General features: G+C 37.1%; 1 protein-coding gene across 1 annotated transcript in view; it reads left to right on the top strand.

Annotated features, from left to right (window-relative positions):
- Positions 1-19,306, top strand: part of MEGF10 (multiple EGF like domains 10) — a 98,510-nt gene that overhangs the window by 54,081 nt on the left and 25,123 nt on the right. Inside the window, exons 8-14 of the mRNA XM_032206397.1 lie at positions 126-246; positions 2,125-2,261; positions 5,576-5,788; positions 11,633-11,807; positions 12,681-12,801; positions 15,669-15,832; positions 18,527-18,629. Of these exons, the coding sequence (XP_032062288.1) occupies positions 126-246; positions 2,125-2,261; positions 5,576-5,788; positions 11,633-11,807; positions 12,681-12,801; positions 15,669-15,832; positions 18,527-18,629 (1,034 nt within the window). The remainder of the gene's footprint in view (positions 1-125; positions 247-2,124; positions 2,262-5,575; positions 5,789-11,632; positions 11,808-12,680; positions 12,802-15,668; positions 15,833-18,526; positions 18,630-19,306) is intronic.

Below are 19,306 nucleotides of genomic sequence, written 5' to 3'. Positions count from 1 at the left end.
TTGGACTGCTTTCTGTTGCATACTTTTGGCCAGAAAATTTAACAATAGCATTAAAAATGAAGAGGTGGCTGGGGACTGGGGCACGTGCTGAAGTAACAGTTGTCTGTTGTGCACCAACTCCCCAGCTGCGAGGATCTCTGTCCCCCTGGGAAGCATGGGCCGCAGTGTGAGGAGAGGTGCCCCTGCCAGAACGGAGGCATCTGTCACCACGTGACCGGGGAGTGCGCCTGCCCATCGGGATGGATGGTAAAAACACTTTCTGAAATCAACACGACCCCATAAAATTTCCATATTTGTAGATTTCAGGCAGCATCAGGAATGGATAGCCAAGTAGTATAGCAAACACAGTCTCCCTGTAGCCAGGAGTACTAAGAAGTGTACTTTAACACAAGGGACTGGAATAAAATACTTGCAAAACCATCTGTTACTGAAAGTCCTCCAGTTCTGTGCTGCCTTTTTAACCGTGTAAGATTCTGGAATGCTAAGGACATGAATCACGCTATGAAGAGACAATATCCTTTAAATTTTGTCTAGAAGGTGCTCATTTCTAGATATAGTTTGGTGCTTTAGGGAGATCATAACCTTCCTAGGTACCTCCCTAGAGAGAGGTTATTTTTTTTTTTAATTTATTCATTGGTTGTGGTGGATTTTTTATCTGTTCTCAAGTGTATGGTATGCATACATTTCCAAGAAAACACCAAAGTACCATGTTAAATGGTTAAATGGCGGTGACAGAAATAGAACAGATCTTGGACATTATCTTTAGACTTCCTACCCTCTTGTCAGTGGGTAGGGAAAGAAGAATCTACCTCTGAGCTACAAATGAAATGCCTTGCTTATCTGTAGGCCCCCTTACCACAAGGCTGCCATGCCAATTCTAATTTAGAAAAAAAAGGAGTTGGAAGGTGACCAAAAAGTTGGAAGTAATAAAGCCCAACTATTTTCTTAAAATACCATTGCTGATAATATTTATTAATTGTATTTATTAATAACTTTTTAAAGCACATTAAGATAGTGGGGTGGGTAAATAGGTGGATAAAAAAACACATTTGTTTTTCTTTTAATTATCTCACAGTACATGAGGACTTTTGTGGTGGTGGGTTTTCACCAACTAGAGAGCTTTTCTGAAAGTGGATGATGTCTCTTTGTGTGTTTGAGTAGCACTGTTTACTGTCTCCCTAGCTTGGATTGTGGTAATTTTTGCTTTTTATTCCACTTCATGATAGAAGAACAGAAATTACTGATAAATTTATGCAAATAAATTTAAATGCAAATACTCAAAATATTTGCATAAATTCTTTACATTCTCTATTATCCTCAATGCAGCTAATGAAAAACAATATAACCTATGAAGAAGTGATGGAAATTTTATACCAATTTTATACCTTTTTTGCTTTTCATGTAATGATGGAATGAAGAAGCCTGGTACAAGCTCTGTAGTGTCTTACGTATGCTAAAATACCTGTGTATTTTTCATCTGAGATGCTTGTAAATCTGCTTCACTTGAATTAGCTTCTTAAAAGTCTTAAGGTCTGATACTCCTATCACTACCTAGGTGCGGTTAATTCAGTGATGTAATTAGCAGTGCAGAAATTCAAAACCTGTGGAAAAGAAGCAGAAATCCTACCTAAGCTTTTAAAATATACTGCTTTCAATGAAATTAAAGGAGCTTTTCCTTTTGTCAGAAAAAAAAAAAAAAAAAAAAAAAAACAACAACAAACAAACAAACCATAAACTAGTATAATTGGGGCATTACAGCAATTACAGATTTGTAAGCCACTATTCATTGGAGGGCATTTCTAGATGTCTTGAGGTATACTACTCCTGATAAAGAAATTGGGAAGAGACTGACATCAATTAGACTTAGATGTGTGAGTTTTTTCACTGTTGCTTAGAGATAGTGTTTTCCCTGAGCTTTGGCCTGCAAAATGGAAATCCTAGAAGATCGTTCCTACATTCCTGAAGCGTACCCTGTGTTTAAAGCTGGAGAGGAGTCTGGCATTTCCAAGATCAGCACTAGATGAGTGACACGATCTTGATCTTCCTTCATTACAAACCTTTCTTCACTGTCCATCTGACCTGCAATTCCAAACCTAATGTTAAGATTTTTTTCTGTATACACAGGGCACGGTTTGTGGTCAGCCTTGTCCTGAGGGTCGTTATGGGAAAAACTGTTCCCAGGAGTGTCAGTGCCACAACGGAGGGACCTGTGACTCAGCGACAGGCCAATGCCATTGCAGCCCAGGTTACACAGGGGAACGGTAAGTAAAAGTGTTTTTTTTGGTGAGACTGTTGAAACTGCAAGGGGTCTGCTACAACAGAGAAATTTAAGAAGCTGCTAGAAAGATGAATGAGAATGCCCATGATATGATTAAGAGTTTTGTGAAATGTGTGCCATGTTGCTTAGCTGACACTGGGTCACAATTTAAAAAAGCCTACATGATTACTCTTCTGTGAAGATTTGCTCTGTTTTAGAATTTTTCTACTGTGTCACATGAGTTGCCAGTATCCTGTGTGTCTTCATTTGAGTGCGGTGCAGAATAATGCAGTTTGGGCTGTGGGGTAAGGTGGGAAGCTCTTGGTTTTGTGCAGATGTTTGGCAGTGGTAATAGGAAGGAAAGCTCATCCAGCTCCTCTTCAAAATGAGCACACAGGAGAGTTGTCTCATAAAGTATTCCATTCAAAGTACTGAAACTTCATTATTTTCAGACTTTGCTGATAAAACATCTTTAGTAGATGTCAGAGAAAAGAAAACATAGCAAGACATCATTTGTGAAGGCATATTTGAAAAGGTATAAAAGAAGTGCTTTTCTGCATATATTTTAAATAGTACACAACTCATTTGCTGAAGTCAGCAGTAGCTTAATCAATGGGGTCAGTCCAGGGGATCTCTGCCAACAATAGTAGGTATTACAATCATATGCACTTCCCACGCAACTGTTCACAGGACATGGGGAGAGCCATGCCAGGCATAAGGGAAAACAAAATCATGAAAAAGAGACACAATTAGTCCAGAGCTTGCAAAAATTAAATTTGCTTCTGTGAAGAAACGGTGCAGAAGGTGGCAGATGCATTTAAAGAAAAACATTTCAGCAGGGAAATCAAATGAGTATCAATGTGAGAATACACATACCACGCTCTGATGTGTCTTAAAGCAGTTAAATTTTATGTCTTGTAATTTAAATCTGACTGTAATCAGAAATGCCTTACAGGTTTCTGTATTTTGATCCATTTTGCAAGTCTGAACTCCCTCTTTCCTGCAAAACAGGCTGTATTTGCAATTGTTTTGTTTTTCAAGATACACTAAGGGCAGGAATGGGTCAGAAGCAAGGTTGTAGACAGCTGGTTCTTATTTCACGTCAATGGATTGGCAAGGGATGGAAGTACTAAAAGAATTGTGTGGGCATTGGCTGCATGCACCAGCAGAAAAAAGGACAGTATTTAAAGGTTCTAAGCTATTTTTCAGTTTTGTTCGTAACTTAGTGGTGTTTATCTGAGATTTCAGTGTGGTAGTGACTCCTGGAAGTTGGTCTAATAGCAAGAAACAGAGAACTCCTCAGGCATATTAACACAGGGGCATGCAACTTAAACTAGAACTTTCTGAGGCTGAAGAAGATGAAATTAAAAAGAAGTAGAAAGGTTAAATTTTGTCTAATTTGCCTGGTGTCATTGATGGTCATTTGGAGAGATTTCATTCTCACCTTTATTTGTATAACTACATTAAGAAATATTTAGACAGGACTGTCCACTTTAGTGTAATGCTTCAGCTCTAAAGTAAAAGGTATTTTATTGCTGGCTCCACTCAGAACAGGGATAGTGTTGTCCAGAAGTTTCAAGGTATTTATATCAATTTGAGGCAAATACTGCAGAAGTGTGAACTGAACAGGTCTTCCTATTAAACCTCAGGCAGAGGGCTTTGCTAAATTGTTACATGGTGCAGTGTCTTGTATCATACCAGTCTTTGAAATTCTTCTGAAATCAACCATAAAAGAAAAAAATAATTTAAAAAGAAATGCTATAAGAAAATTCATAAGAAAAATGGAAAGACACCACCATGGAGATTCTTTTATAAGACTGGGGAAATGAGCAGGTTATAATCTGATAAAAGCATTAACAGTGTGCCATATTATCAAGTAATCAGTAACTTGATATAATTTACAGGCATCCAAGATGTTCTGTGTGTGATATTCTGTGCTAAATTGACTGCAGACTTCTGACTTTCAGTGTCATCATGTTCTGATCTGATGCTTTGATATTTAACTGTTTTATTGTTTTTGTTTCTGTGGAATGGTAAACATAATTCATAATTTATAGGATGCTTATATTGATAAATAAGGCGCATTTTCTGTGTCATGCAAGCTATGAAAAGTTGTCGTCCCTGACACCAAGGCATGAACATGTTTAGCTGAGAGGTCTACCCTGAGGCACATATAAAATATTTTAAGTGTACTTATTGCTGGAAACTTTAGTTATGCTGTAGAACTATTGACAGTTAAAGCTGAAAAAAATAAACTTGCATCGTGTCTCTTAAAATCACCAAATGAACTTTATGAACTTTTGAAACCAAATGAACTTTTGAAGCTCATTAGTAATTGATTTGGAAGTTATAGAAGTGGGGTATTGGAAATTGTCTTTTAGTAGTCAGGCTGGTCATCTAAACATACAGTCTGATAAAGTTAAATTTCTTTAAGCTAAGTTGTATTCCTTTAATGTTTTACATACTAAACATCTGTCTTCTGAAAGCTCTGTGAATGAAAGGGAAAGGTTTGGTGAAGAACTGTCTTTATTAGGAAACATTCTGCTTAACAAGAAACAAAAAATATTACTACTCTTCCATATGGGTTAAACCCAGGTTTTTTCCTAACATATGAACATAAGTAAAGTCAGATGAAAGAAAGAATTTGGGGATGTTGAAGATTTTCCTATGTTGTTCTATGAATTTTCGAAGGACAAATACAACTTAAAAAAAAATAAAATAAAAATGTTTAGTGTAAAATTCTGAAAATAAGGGTATTCTGGAAACTTCACGTTTGCAAACATAATTAGAAAATACTCTCTTCAGTCAGCTGATAGCAGTTGTCAGGGAACCTCCAAGCCTGAGTGCAGGGGCACAGATGTCTGCTGGCTGTTCACAGTATTACTAAGTGGAGAATCCAGAACACTTAAAAAGAAAGGGAAAAAAAAAAAGTTACAGGTAGACAACTTTTGAAACAAAATACTTAACAATTTATTCCATTTCATTCCTAAGGTCTAATTTAAGTGGATTCATTTTTGTTCTGTTTTTTGAATGAGAAATGCAGTGTTCTCCATATGCATGTTTTCTCCTTTACTGGAGAGAAGGGAGAACTTTTCCAGAGAAATCTGCCGAAGCAATGTTTTAACGTCTTACTTACTAAGCAGTAAAGGAAGCCAGAGAGACAGACACTTTAAAATATAAAGTTATATAAATTCCTGCTCTACTTATGAGGAGTTTTAGACCTGTATTAGAAATTCCTCATAAATCCTACCTCCCTTAAATCCCCCAAAACTATAGTTTATGGGAAGTAAACTTAATTTTTGTTTGTTTTTCTCACAGATGCCAAGATGAGTGTCCGGTGGGGACTTACGGAGTACGGTGTGCTGAGACCTGCCAGTGTATGAATGGTGGGAAATGCTACCATATTAGTGGTGCTTGTCTCTGTGAACCAGGATATACTGGAGAGCGCTGTGAAACAAGGCTTTGTCCTGACGGAGTTTATGGTCTCAAATGTGACAAAAAGTGTCCCTGCCACTTGCCTAATACCTGGAGGTAGGCTTTACACCATTTAGTGTGTTCTCTTTTTCTGGATAGGATGTAGAAATCAGGATATAATCTGGAAAAATTATATATATTCTGAGGTAGAAATGTTTCCTGATATACTTTCATGCAAACAAAAACAGCTGAAGATTTCTGAGAATGCTTAGTATTCTCTAACCATGTCAAGAAAGAAAACACCAACCCAGACCTTCTGCATGTTGGTGTTTGCAACTATATTTGATCTTAATATTAACCTCCATATTCAATCAATGATCCATGAAATAAGACAAAGTATGACCTTTGTCTATATTTATCACATGAATAAATCTTTATATTGTTCACTATATGGAGCCAGTATTCTCACATATTATAAATGAGAAGTAACTGAATTGAAATCAATGGAGATATCACATTAAGAGATAAAGCATAAGAAGAGAATCCATTTTTCTTCCTACTCCTCCTCTATATGTATAGAAGAATTGGAGTAGGTTCTTTTAATAAAAATATCTGAAGTCCTAGCAATTGTAACTCTAGATTTCAGAAATACTGTTTTGTTTGTTTCACTTAAATATTTTTTTCTAGAAACAGCTTAAAATCTGATCCCTAGAAATCAAATGAAAATAGTTTTCCAGTTGGCTTACCTTCTATCATCTCTCCTCATTCAGGGATAATGAGTCCTATTTTTGGGTTTTGTATGTCTTCGTGGATTCCACACTGTTTGGACATATTATGATGAAAATCTATAGACTAGCTATTCAGAGACAGTCTTTCATCTGTGAAGGAGGAATGTCAGTTGAAGCAAGCCAACATATTTATAGAACAATTCTTTTCTTATAACAAAACACAATTGTTTTGATGAAATACTTTGGTTGTTGTGCATGAGTTTATATACATGACTGTATTAATAATCACAGTACCTTACATAACTTCTGTGAGCATACTGTAAGGTTCAGCTGTTGAAAGCTGTTGTGGAAGAAATTTGCAGAAATCGACTGTTGCATAGAATGGTGCTGTACTTTGTATACAAGATGCAGTTTTCCTCACAGATGAAACAAAAACCTTTAGTCAGAATGTAAAAGTAATGTTAAAACACTCAAGCACTTATGTGGAAATACCTGCTAGGCCTCTGTGAAAAATTACTTTGTGGATTGCCTGAGTTGTTCAACATATCTTTTGCTGGCGAACCATGTGACAGCAAACCGAATTTACTTTCCATTCATACTCTTACACAGTTGTGTGCTTGCACTTCTGTTTATCCCATTTACTTGAAAAGCCTTTTGAAAAAAAATACTGAGTTTTCAACATAAAATCAAGCCATTTATTCTCTCGGCAATGCATTCAAGAATAAATGGAACTATAATGCTGACCTGTCCAGCTCTCAAATTATGCTAGCAGACTGAATACTATTGTGTTATGAATTATGGTTAGCTGCGTTCCTGAAAATTTGTCTCTAGACTGTTGTAGAAGCTTTGTTTGACAGGAATGCATGACGTGTATAGTATTTCTGATATTACGGGGATTACTTCTGATTCATGTTCAACACAGCTGTTTCTTCATTTATACTGTTGCAAGACAGCTTGTGGTCAAATCGGATCACAAGTGTTCACATGTAAACAATAGCATATGGTTGGTTGGTCTTTTTTTGAACATTTTTACCTCCATATGACAAATCAAAACAGCACTTTAGATTTGGAAGCACATTTGCAAAGACATAATAAAAGTGAGGAAAACAAAAATTTTCCTGACTTTACAAGTGTATTTTTCATATACATTTCATCCCCTAAGGTCAGGAAATGATTAAGACCACCGAATAAGAAAAATCAAAGGGTATCTTAGGAACAGAATGGAAGAGAAAGCTCCCTTGCAGACATGTTCCCTTATGCTTTTGAGAATCTTTTTAGGGGGTTCATCTGTGACTAAATATCAGTCATTCAGGAGACAACTTGCTAAATAATTCAGGGAATAGCCTCATCCCTTACTTGCTTACCACAAGTAATATTTAGGCTGGTAGTAGCCAAAGGATCTTCATGGCATTAACCATTTAGCAGTGTAACAATGAGTAATTCCAGGTTACTTAAAAGGGGGTATATTTCCTTCTTTGAATAAACGTTGTGTGTCTGTATATCTAGTATTCTGATGTGACCGTTCATCTGGGTATGACCACTGGTTTAGATGTTCTCAAAGAGGAGCTGTTAGTCAGCCTTGAGCCCCAGGTTATTGCTGATGTTTTTGTATAAGAAAATGCTCAGAAAATGAACTAAAAGTTAATTAAAAAAATGCTTAGCAGGAAAAACAAACAAACAAACAAAAAAAACAACTGTAAAATATATGTAGGTAAGTCGAACCATACAAGAATGTAACTAGCCATTTTCTTCAAATGCTTAAAGGAACAGATACATGATATAATTAAAAAATATGTATTTCTATTTCTGTACATTGACTGAGGAAAATTCATCAGAACAGCTTTGCCAATCAGACTTTGTTTTTTTTTTTTTTAAAACCTGAGTCAATTCACGTTTTGGGTAGGACAAGCTACACTGATTTCACTGCTGCTGTTGGTTTATAGCACTTGCTGGGAATGAGAGGCATGCCCATCATTGTTCTTGGGTATACCAGCAGTGAAGCATTCCATAAAGGGTTAGAGATAGATGTACTTGAGATATTTTGTTCTTTTTGAGTTGCCCAGAGGACAGCAGTGGATAACAACCCTCATGTGTCAAGTAATTTTTTTACAAATGGTTCTTCTCTGTTGCATCTTGTCATATGGATGAAAGGATTTGAGCTAGAGCTCAAATCAGACACAGACCTCCCTCTGAACTCTTCGACTAGGTGACACTGTTGATTTTTCACCTTTTCACTAGGTAGTCAACAATAAAACTAGATTGAGAGTTAGCTGGTTGAGACTATGACCACATAAAACGCTCTTCGTTGACAGGAGCAGTGCTGTGAGATGGTATGAGCAGACCCATGTGTGCCTGCCACCCACACCCACTGCATGTGGGACTTATTAAAAGTTGTCTTTATGATAATCTAGTTTGCTGGAATGAGCACAAAAGACTTCCTGATCTGCTTTTGTCAACGTGACTACTTCATTTTTTACAGAAGCGTTCTAGGCTAAAACGTGGCTAGGCTGGGTTTCATCATGGCTTTGCTCAAGTAACACCCAATGATTGTTTGAAAAATTTAAAGAGATCAGACTGTAGTTGTGTATTTGTCTAGAAGCTTTACAAAGATTTACATTACACCTGTGTTACTGAATGAGTACTCCTTTCAGCTTGATCTACAAGCTAAATTTGATCTCTTCTTTTAAGCTCTTTCTGGTAATCTTCCACTACTCGTTAGATACTACTGTAGGTAGTATAATCTGGGGTCATTCTGGATTACCAATAATTTCCTACGGTTCAGGCTGGAATTAGGGTTTATTCTTGACATGAGCCCTAATGGCATTTCTGTTGTCTTATGCCTTTTCTGAGAAACATACAGTTGAGGGAAATTTTATGATGTGATACATGCTTAACGCAGATAGTCTAGGGGTGTTTTTAAAATCAAGATTCAGGAATCTTGTGATTTTGCATTTTTCTGATGGGCTTGTACATACATGTAGAACTTTTCATGGAAATTTTGTACTGCATAAATTGATACAGAATTTCAGTGTATCAGGTTGTTGTAGCAGTTTAGAATCTATATAAATCATTAGAAAATGATCAACTTCATCTAAGTCTTCCTAATGTATATTATCAATTATCCACAAATATTTTTTGTCTGTGTACAAAATAAGGTTGTATTTCCAGAAAGTGTGAACAAAAGACCAGGAATAAAAGCAAATGTACTGGCAGCATCTCTCAATGTATCTTTATTTCCCTATCTTAACATATAAATCTTATTGCCAATTAAGCTAACTGCATGAGAAGCCATCAAAAAGCTTCAGAAGTGCTCCAGCTTCCTGCATCTAATTACAAATTATGGAATACTAATTTTGGTGTCAATCAATATATGTGCAAGTATGCCTTAGTAACACTCACTGGGGGGCACAGAATATCAATGCCTCTGTCTGCTTCATACCCAATGCTTGCTCATGCATGTAGTCTCCCCTTCTACTGAAGGGAAAAAAGCCAACAACAAATAATGCTGGGGTTTATGTCTTAAAATGACAGTACCACTAATTTTAAAATTTAAATAGATCATAATTCATATTCTAATGACTATTTGTTCAGGATTGCACAGTCTTTCCGTATTCCTCTGCTGGTAAGAAACAGGGCAATCGGATCCAAAATGTCACTTAGGTGCCTACAAGAAGGAGTTATGACTAGGGTACAAGTCTGATTCTACTGCTGTATCGTGTGTTTTCATAATCTCACATTTATTTTCTGTGATAATAGTTCTGTTTCAGTTTATTCCATAGTAAGTGTACTTAGAATAAATAACCAGTACTGTTGACTGTGAATCCCATGAGTTTAAACCAATTCTGCATGTATCATTTAGTTGAAAAGACTTTTCCTCTCACTTCATGTAAACCAGCTTAATACTTTAAAAAAAAATAGATTTTAATGTCTTTACAATCCCCAAATTATCGGAGTTTTATAGTGTAGGCATTAATACAGAGCCATATTAATTACGTAGGCATAATATCATCCCATACCTTTTATGATTCGTGCTTTCTGTGATCATCACTACATTATCAGGTGGTTGCGTTTGTCAACAGAAAATTCCTGGCTTGAAATAATATACCTTGAGACCAAGAGCAGTTGCAACCAATACTGCTTTTCCTTGTTGTGATGCAACTTTTTCAAATAACATTATTATTACTTTTGTTATATCACCTAAAAGTGTTGTAGGTGTTTTTTCAAGCTTTCAGATGGTTAGAAAAATATACACCCCCACACAACATGTCAGCATGTCTTGCAGAACCAGGCTCTTGTCATGGATCATTTAATGTGTCTGGACAAAGGCACATTTTTTCCAGCACACTTAAAGGAACTTTACTTCAATCAGTGGAGACAAATATCTTTAAACAGTCTTCCCATTGTAAATATATTGGATTTGGATATTAAGACTTTCCTTTGGTGAGAATTAAGCAAGTGCTTTGTCTGCCAGAGTGCCACAGAGCACCCCATTGTGTCCACTTTTCCAGCACATACATCTTACCACAGCTGATGATGTCCATTTGTCATGAGGCAACAGCTGTCTGACTGGCCCTTCAATGGAACTGCTGTTCCAGGTAGGGACAGCTGGTCTCCTACCAGGTATGGCCAACACAGGGGAGATACTCTCCAGAAGGTCACAGGTCTGATGGTATATCTGAAGTTGCTAGCTGTCCTCTTTTCAACCAAAGGTTTAACAAAAAAGAGCATGCTTGCTCAGATGTTGTGTTATTATTTTAGCATTAGATGCTGTGATATTATTTTTGTAAAGTGTCATATTTCTCAGACAAAACACGGATGAATGTGGGTGGAGTTATGAAAAGGATCCCATTTTACCTACAATGGAAACCTAGTGATATATTTTGTGTAATTTAATGCTTTCATCACATTAATATGTGTAACTATTGTTATGCATTTTATAGTAAAACCTATTTTTTAAGACACGTTTATTTTCAGCAAGCCATGGAAAAATGATCTATCTTTTTTTCTTTCTATGTTCTACCAAAATGTCTGCCTATTGTACAATGCTGCTTCTTTTTATCTTAGTTAGCATGCATTTATATGTCCTCTCTGTTCTGTGGAGGAAAACCATCTCTATGCATAGAATGCAAGATCCTTTATGCAACCTATCTATAACAGCATTTTGTTCTCTGGAAAAAAATATTGGTGTCATGTTTAGCTCTGAATTATTTATCCTTTCATCCCCTCCTGGCAGCTGTCACCCTATGTCTGGGGAATGCTCCTGCAAGCCTGGCTGGTCTGGACTCTACTGCAATGAGACATGTTCCCCGGGGTTCTATGGTGAGTCTTGTCAGCAGATTTGCAGCTGCCAAAATGGTGCTGACTGTGACAGTGTGACTGGAAAATGCACCTGTGCCCCTGGATTTAAGGTAAATACATTTCACTTTCACAGTCCATTTTCAACTCCTCTGCCTTTAGTTAAGTGTGAAATTGTTCAAGATGCCAGAGTGTCTCTACAACAGGAAAGGAGAGAGAAGAGTATTTGGGTACCACTGGCTGTGTTATAGGATAAGGCCCTGGAAAGGCCTTATGATTAGCTCTCAGTTCTGAAATGAAACCATTTTAACAAAGAAAAGTTCATTGCTTTATAAGACATCGCTACTAATGAGGAGGTGCTCCTGAGGTGTAAAAAAAGGAAGTATAATTTTCAGACATCCTACCACAACAACTCATGATCCATTCAGAGAAACTCTAGATATAAAGACATTTGTTTTTACAGTTTAGGATTCAGTAGCTTTTACACATTTGCTGTTTGTGCATTGGATGCTTATAGTCTAACACAGAAAACATTTTACAGTATGACTGTTCTTCGAGGAATAATAGTTCAACCAAATTAATTCTTAAAAATATTTTACAAGCCATATTATTTTCCATTAAACTACTACCTTAGTGTGTTTTGGTTTTGCAAAAGGCATCCTTATTACTGAAAATACTGTGCATTGGTCTCACCATGTGCTGTTCACCATGTGTGATGAGCTCTCGCAGCAACTAATAGAAAATGAGTGGCTTTATGTAGACCTAGAAGCCATGAAGAGCCCAGCTCGAAGGACTCCCTTTTGCTAAATTTAAAATGACTTTGTGACAACCTGGAACGGTCATGAGTTGCATGTTTTCTGACTGTTGTAGCACCAGAGTCAGTGATCACAGACAGTCAATCCCATGTCTAAGTCACTTGTTAAAGATACAATTGTATTGCTTGATCTTCCTGGAAGAGTTTTTAAACTGTTTATTGTATAATTCAGGGTGCTGACTGTGGTACTCCTTGTCTACCGGGGACATATGGAGTGAACTGTTCTTCTGTGTGCAACTGTAAAAACGAAGCCATCTGTTCACCAGTAGATGGTTCTTGTACCTGCAAAGCAGGTAAGTATGTCTTCAGATTAACTTTCTATAATCATAAAATCAAGTTGAGTGTCTGAAGTAGAGAGGAAGCAGGACATTCGATTAATAGAAGACACCCTAGAAGGCCATATATTCAATACTTTATGCTTCTCCTGACATTTGCTCAGAGAGAATAATATGTACTTTGTGTTCATTCTGAAAGATATGGATACTGTGGCTGGGTGAATTACTGGTACTTACTTACTCAGAGATGAGCTGTGTCTTATCTCTCATGGCAGGGCTATGAGCTGCTAGAATGAGTACTGGTATGCAATTTCTGTGTTGTCAGCCTACCTAACCAAAACACTTAGCCCCATTTCTGCTCCATCTGGATGAATACCATCTCTATCTGCTATCCTCACCCATCTCAGAACCATAGAGGCACAGTCTCCTTTCCTGCCATTTTAGCACTGACATGGATACCTTCTGGCAAGTTTTTCTTCTTGAATACTGTTTTTTCTCAGCAGTTCTCTGACAAATCTTTGTCTAACCCCCTTACATGTATTAGCTTCAGGACACCATCAACAGTGCTAGCTTCTGCTCCCTGCTTCCAAAACTTTCTGCATCTACCAGCATTACTGTGAGTGGGCTCAGGCCTTTCAGCCCCTCTGCTGAACATATCTCCTCCCAACAGTAACTTTGATGGTCAGTGTACCTCCTCCAGAAATTATGTGTGCCTGCCTGCATCTCCCAGCAGCATATGCTTTTGGCAGGAACAAGGATACCTGACAACCTCAGGTGCATTTTGCAGAGATCTTTTCACATACTAAGATCCAGAGATCGACAAGGTTTAACCAAAAATATTATTCTAAACTCCGCTTAGAGATCCCCTCTTGAAATACACATTGATAGCCTGTTGTTTTTTTGTTTTGTTTTGTTTCTGCTGTGAGGAAGGATTTATAGGCAAGCATCTCTTAGCTGTGATGCTGAACTGCTGAGAAGAGAGGGGGCAGGCTGTTGAATGCCCCCAAGCAAATCCCATGCCAGAAAGGTTGAGAGTGGAGAAGAAATGTTAGAGTAAACGTAGACAACGTAGGCTGCTAATTTTCATGGAATGGCTCAGGTTGGAAGTGACCTTAAAGATCAACTAGTTCCAACTTACTGGGGATTGTTACAATTAAATCAGCCCTGCAGTGAATGTGCAGAGTTTCCAGCTTATGTTCTTCTGTTTTCTGTCCAGAGACAGTGGAGCAGATTTGACTCTGTTGCATGTCTGCAGAGTAGCTGCATTATGAGGAGAGAAGCTACTTGAGCCATATATCATCCTATCTTCTTGTGCATTTTAGTCATACCGCACTGGAAAAGCACAGCAAATGGTGAAATGGATTTATTAAACTGAAACCCAACACTCGTCATGTAAAAGATGTTGGATCAAAGCACCAAGTCAAAAGCAATAACATAATGTATCTTTCCATGTTGTCTCTAATAATTAGAGGTATTTCCCACATATGGAATATCTCAGGTGCCCAGCATTTTGGAGGTTGGTATAACACCACTGAGACAGTGATGAAAATCCCATTGATTTCAGTGAAGTCAGAATACCTTCCAGTTTTCAATGTTGCATATAACTGAATATCTTCCCTGCTTCACTCCATCTTTAAGAAAATCCTGCCTCTGCTTTTTGAACTAATAGTCACATTGCTGTTCAGACATTATGTTAGGAATGAGGCAGCTCTAGCTCTGAGAAAAACAGGTTAGTGTGGATGGGTCAGCACGTGGCTGGAAAATATAACCTCTCTGCCTTAGACGATTGCAAACCTGATGTTATATCTCATAGTATTGCCATTTTTAATAGTGCTTATGATATGGGAAGCTCTTTTAGGAAGTGTAGAAGGAAACTTTAAAAAGCTTGAAAGACACTTAGAGAAAATATCTCAATTTTCTATCTACTACAGTATAACATTTTCCTGAAATGACCCCTAAACTCTGAAGTTAATCTAGGCCATGAGGCAGCTTTATTTCAATACATGTGTTTTGCATAGTCTATTGATTAGGCTCAGCACAGAATTATTTTTCCCTTCACTTACTGTAAACAAGGTACAAAATTAGCAACTTGGCCTCTGTCATTGCTGATGATAACATATGACTGGCTCACTCGGTTTCTGTCATATCCAATAGATGATCACATTTTTGAAAACCTATTTACATTTCTTTCTCTCCAGAGCACAGTCTGTGAAGCATTGCTATCAGGCATAATCAGCAGTGAATGCTGCATTTCAGAAACACTTTCCATTGCAATCTATTTTGTATTTGGAGAGAAGTATAGAAATCATCTAAAATGTCTTCTATGTATCCTTGAAGAAATCCAAACTACACTTTGCTTTTATGCTTTCTCTATAGTGTGTTTTTTGTTTGTTTGTTTTTGGGGAGGGGGTTGGTAGCAGGGAAGGGAGGCAGGAGGTTGGGAAGAGTCTAAGATTTCTGTTAAAATTGTGCTGCAGAAATGTCTATTGAATGATGGTGGAAGAGTTATGAAAGCAGCAGCTTAAGTGTAAGGAAAAAAATCCTGTTTTTTTCAGGCCATCCTTTAAAACTTTCAACATAGTTTGGTGCTTCTCAGCAAAATTTCAAGGTGTCTGTGTTTTCCTTTCAGATCTCCCATCAATAGCTCTCATATGTTGGCACCCATCTGCAAAGTATATGCTGTGCACAGATGTTACAAGGTGCCCTTCAACTCCTTTACTCAAATCCGGACAAATCAGCTGAAACAGCTAATACCGTCCTGTAGTTAATGTTACTGGTGCTGTGCATCTCAGAGATTCCAAGTGGGACACGGAGGGAAACATGTCCTTAGTGAGGAATGGAGGGAAACCTGATTCATTTGTCACTTTAATTCTTACTCTTGGCAGGTTGGCATGGTGTGGACTGCTCAATCAATTGTCCCAGTGGTACCTGGGGACTTGGCTGTAACTTGACTTGCCAGTGTCTTAATGGAGGGGCTTGCAATGCTCTGGATGGAACCTGTACCTGTGCCCCAGGCTGGAGAGGAGAAAAGTGTGAACTTCCTTGCCAGGTAGTTTAATAAATATTATTAAATATACCAAGTGCTCAATATTGCACTGTGGAATACTGGGCAAGGGGACACTCCTGTGATTCTCCTGACTTTATGTGTATAAATCCTAAGGATCTCTGTACCTGTTAGCCCATATTTTACTGGGTTCAAGATTAGAAACACACACCAAAAAATCTTCTGGAAGAATCCTACTATGCAGCACACTAAAGCAAACAGAATAGATAGCCACCCAAAAAATGAATACGTACAATGAAGATGCACAGATGAACATTTCCTCTGCTTTCATACTGGAATGTTTAACCTGAGACTTTTCACAAACTCACACAGAATGTGTGGAAACACTCAGTACCAAATTTTTTATTCTTTTTCAGCATCACATGCCATCCAAACTGCTTCTGTTAAACTATTTCTAGGAAGAATGATGAGAGATAAATGTAGCAAAAACATATTCCACATCTAACAACATAATTTTAATTAAATTATCTTATACCTGTGATAAACTTTCCTGTCTTCTCAACCAGACATGAGCAAGCACTCTTTTCACCCAATTCCATGATAGATCTTTACCTTTGTATCAGGACTCAAACTTCCGTCATCTCCCAGACTTTGAGAACAGCACAATTAGAAATCACTGTGTAGATGAAGACAAGTTTCTAGTCAGTTTTGTTCCACATTGCAATCTGTAGCCAAGAGAAGCCATAAAACTATTTAATTTGTAAATACAAAAAATTGGAAAATGCAAAAGCATATTGTTTTACTAATCATTTGTTGTAAGTACATTTCATAGAATAAACAAAAAAAAAAAAAAAAGAAATTTTCTGCGGATAAATGTGGCTTTCCAGATTCTATCTTTTCCAATGGCAAGGTTCAATTTTCTGGGAGATTTTAAACAAATAATCTGGGAGACTTTTTATTTTGTCTCTGCTCTTCTTTTCCTGTCCTTTGAATTTACATGAACCATATAAATTCTCCACCTATGTCATATTCCAGCTTCTGTCATTTTGGATTAGCTCTGCTTAGCAGTAACATGATAAAAGTACCCGAACTACAGCATATGACTGGAAGGCACACCTTTGTTTTGAATAAAAATTTGATCTATTGAACTGTTGTGGTATAGCATATGCTGATTCTGATATAGTAAGTTAAGTGGCAAACAAATATTCTGGAAAGCTCATTAGAATGTCTACATTGTGTGTTTATGCAGTATTTCCAACAAATGCATCTCCATCATAGTCTCCATCAGAAGACTATTTTTTTTGTTTCTAAAGCTGTTTTGTTTATCGCTTAGTGTCCAATTTTGAAGATTACCCAAGATCAATAACTTCCAAAAGTAACTTATTAAAACAAAAAGTATTTTTATGCCATTTGTTCCACTGTTCCAAATATAGCAAAATAATGCTCAAAAGAATTTCTGTCTCAAATAACTCAGCATTTCCACACTCAGTGTCTTAGTCTGTCTGTTTTTCCCTGATTTATTTCTCTCTGCATCAAATAATGTCCATAAACATTTACACACTATAGTGCATATTCTACCTCAAAATTCCAGAGTGGGAGAGTAAAGAGAAATGTAGACACAAACATCAAAGAACAGCAGATGAATTTTGATACAGGTTTAATTCCAGTTTTAAATGTGACTGTGACCAATTTTTAGTCTTGAATGTAAATGATTGGTTAAACGTGGCATGTTTCTTTTTTCCTTTTTTTTTTTTTTTTTTTTTTTTTTTTTTTTTTCCCTTGGTGTGGATAGTCCGAGAAGTATTACGTGAAATTACATTGTGTTTTTCCTTGGATCATTCTTCATTGGTTTTTGCAAAGATTTTGTTCTTAGAGTAATTTTGTATGGAATTATTGCCTAGAAGTGTGTGCAACCTTCTACTGAAGAAGGAGAAAGTCATATTCAAACATTCACATATAGTGCCCTGAAAATTGGCAATGTTCTTTTGGCACAGCTGAACACACTGAGGAGGATATTCAGCTTGTAACATTAATCTCTTGATAACCTTCTTTGTGGGTTCAAAAATGCTCCACATCCAAAATGTAATTTTATTTTTTGTTCCGTGTCATAGGCAGATAACTTCTCTTTATACCATTGTATAACATAGTATATACTGTAGTGCAGAAGAAAAGACTGTTAATTGAAAGAAAGTAGTATAGTTTGCATTGTTTATGCAATAAACTTCACTCTGAACATGTATTTTAATATAACATTTTGCTTCTCTGTTTTAGAAATTATGGCTTTACATGGCATCCTTTTTTTTTTTGGCAGATATGGAGATGTCAGGGTCTGAGACAGAAACGAAACTGAAATACTTGCCTCTTTAGGACCCCTGGGTCCCAGAGTAGGGACTCCTCTGTAAGGGAAGTTAGAAGGACAGTACAATAGAGCTTTCATTGCTACCACTGATAACATAGGCTACTATTTTCTGAATCACAGTTTCCAGACCCCTCAGTCTGTGATTTGTCAAGAGAATTTAATTAATTCTTTATCTTCTCCTCATGGATGAAAAAGTGAAAATGTACAACATTAAACTTTTCCAAAAGCCAGAAGAGTTTTATATTAAGTAAGCTGATTACAGACTTAGCAGAGATCTGAGGTTTCTTTCTGGGGCAGGACTGACCAGAACTTGTTCTCCTCTAACTCTCAGTTCTCGTCATCTCTCCATTTTTTTAATTTATTTTTTTTCCTGGCCACAGGACGGCACATATGGCATGGATTGTGCTGAACGCTGTGATTGCAGCCATGCAGATGGTTGTCATCCTACCACGGGTTACTGTCGCTGTCTACCAGGATGGTCAGGTACAAAAGAGACTGTTGCAAAGTATGATGAAAGTTTCCAGTATGATGGTATTCAATCTTGGCTTTTTGTGGGTAGAGGAGGAATATGTGGGCTTGGAAGAAGAAGGGGCCAGTTCTGTGGCTGTTGTGTCCCTTCCTGTGATTCACAGGCATGGGCACAGAAACTTCGTTGGGTGTGGGTTCCACAGAAAACTGGAAACAGAAGGCAAAATCTTACAGCTTGGGCACCTCCACAATATGACTCCTCATGAAATTGGGGAACAATTTGTAGATAATCAAGATTCTGCTGGCAGTTTTGTTAGAGAAGCATCATATCCAGAAACTGAGGAACTTTGATCAGGCAGCCATAAAGATCATAAGTCATGCAGAAGCTGTGTTGCCATATGGGTTTCTTAAACTTTTGAAAAAAAAAAAAAAAAAAAAACTCTGTATATATATATTTTATCGTGTAAAAGGTTGCACTTTTTTTTTTCTTTTTTACTAGGTTTCTCCAATATTGTCTATGTGGCTTTAGGAAATATATGTATTTAGTAATTTATCAGATTCATGTTTCACACTGTTGTCACCCTGTTTGTGTAAAGCAGAATCTCTGAAAACATGATGAAACTATGCAGAAGTGTGAAACGTCATGAAAATTAGTCACTTCAGGAGATTTAGTTCTCACATAGATCTCTGCT

This window comes from Aythya fuligula, chromosome Z, assembly GCF_009819795.1.
Source record: "Aythya fuligula isolate bAytFul2 chromosome Z, bAytFul2.pri, whole genome shotgun sequence".
NCBI lineage: Eukaryota > Metazoa > Chordata > Aves > Anseriformes > Anatidae > Aythya > Aythya fuligula.
This window is presented reverse-complemented; position numbering and strand designations above follow the sequence as displayed.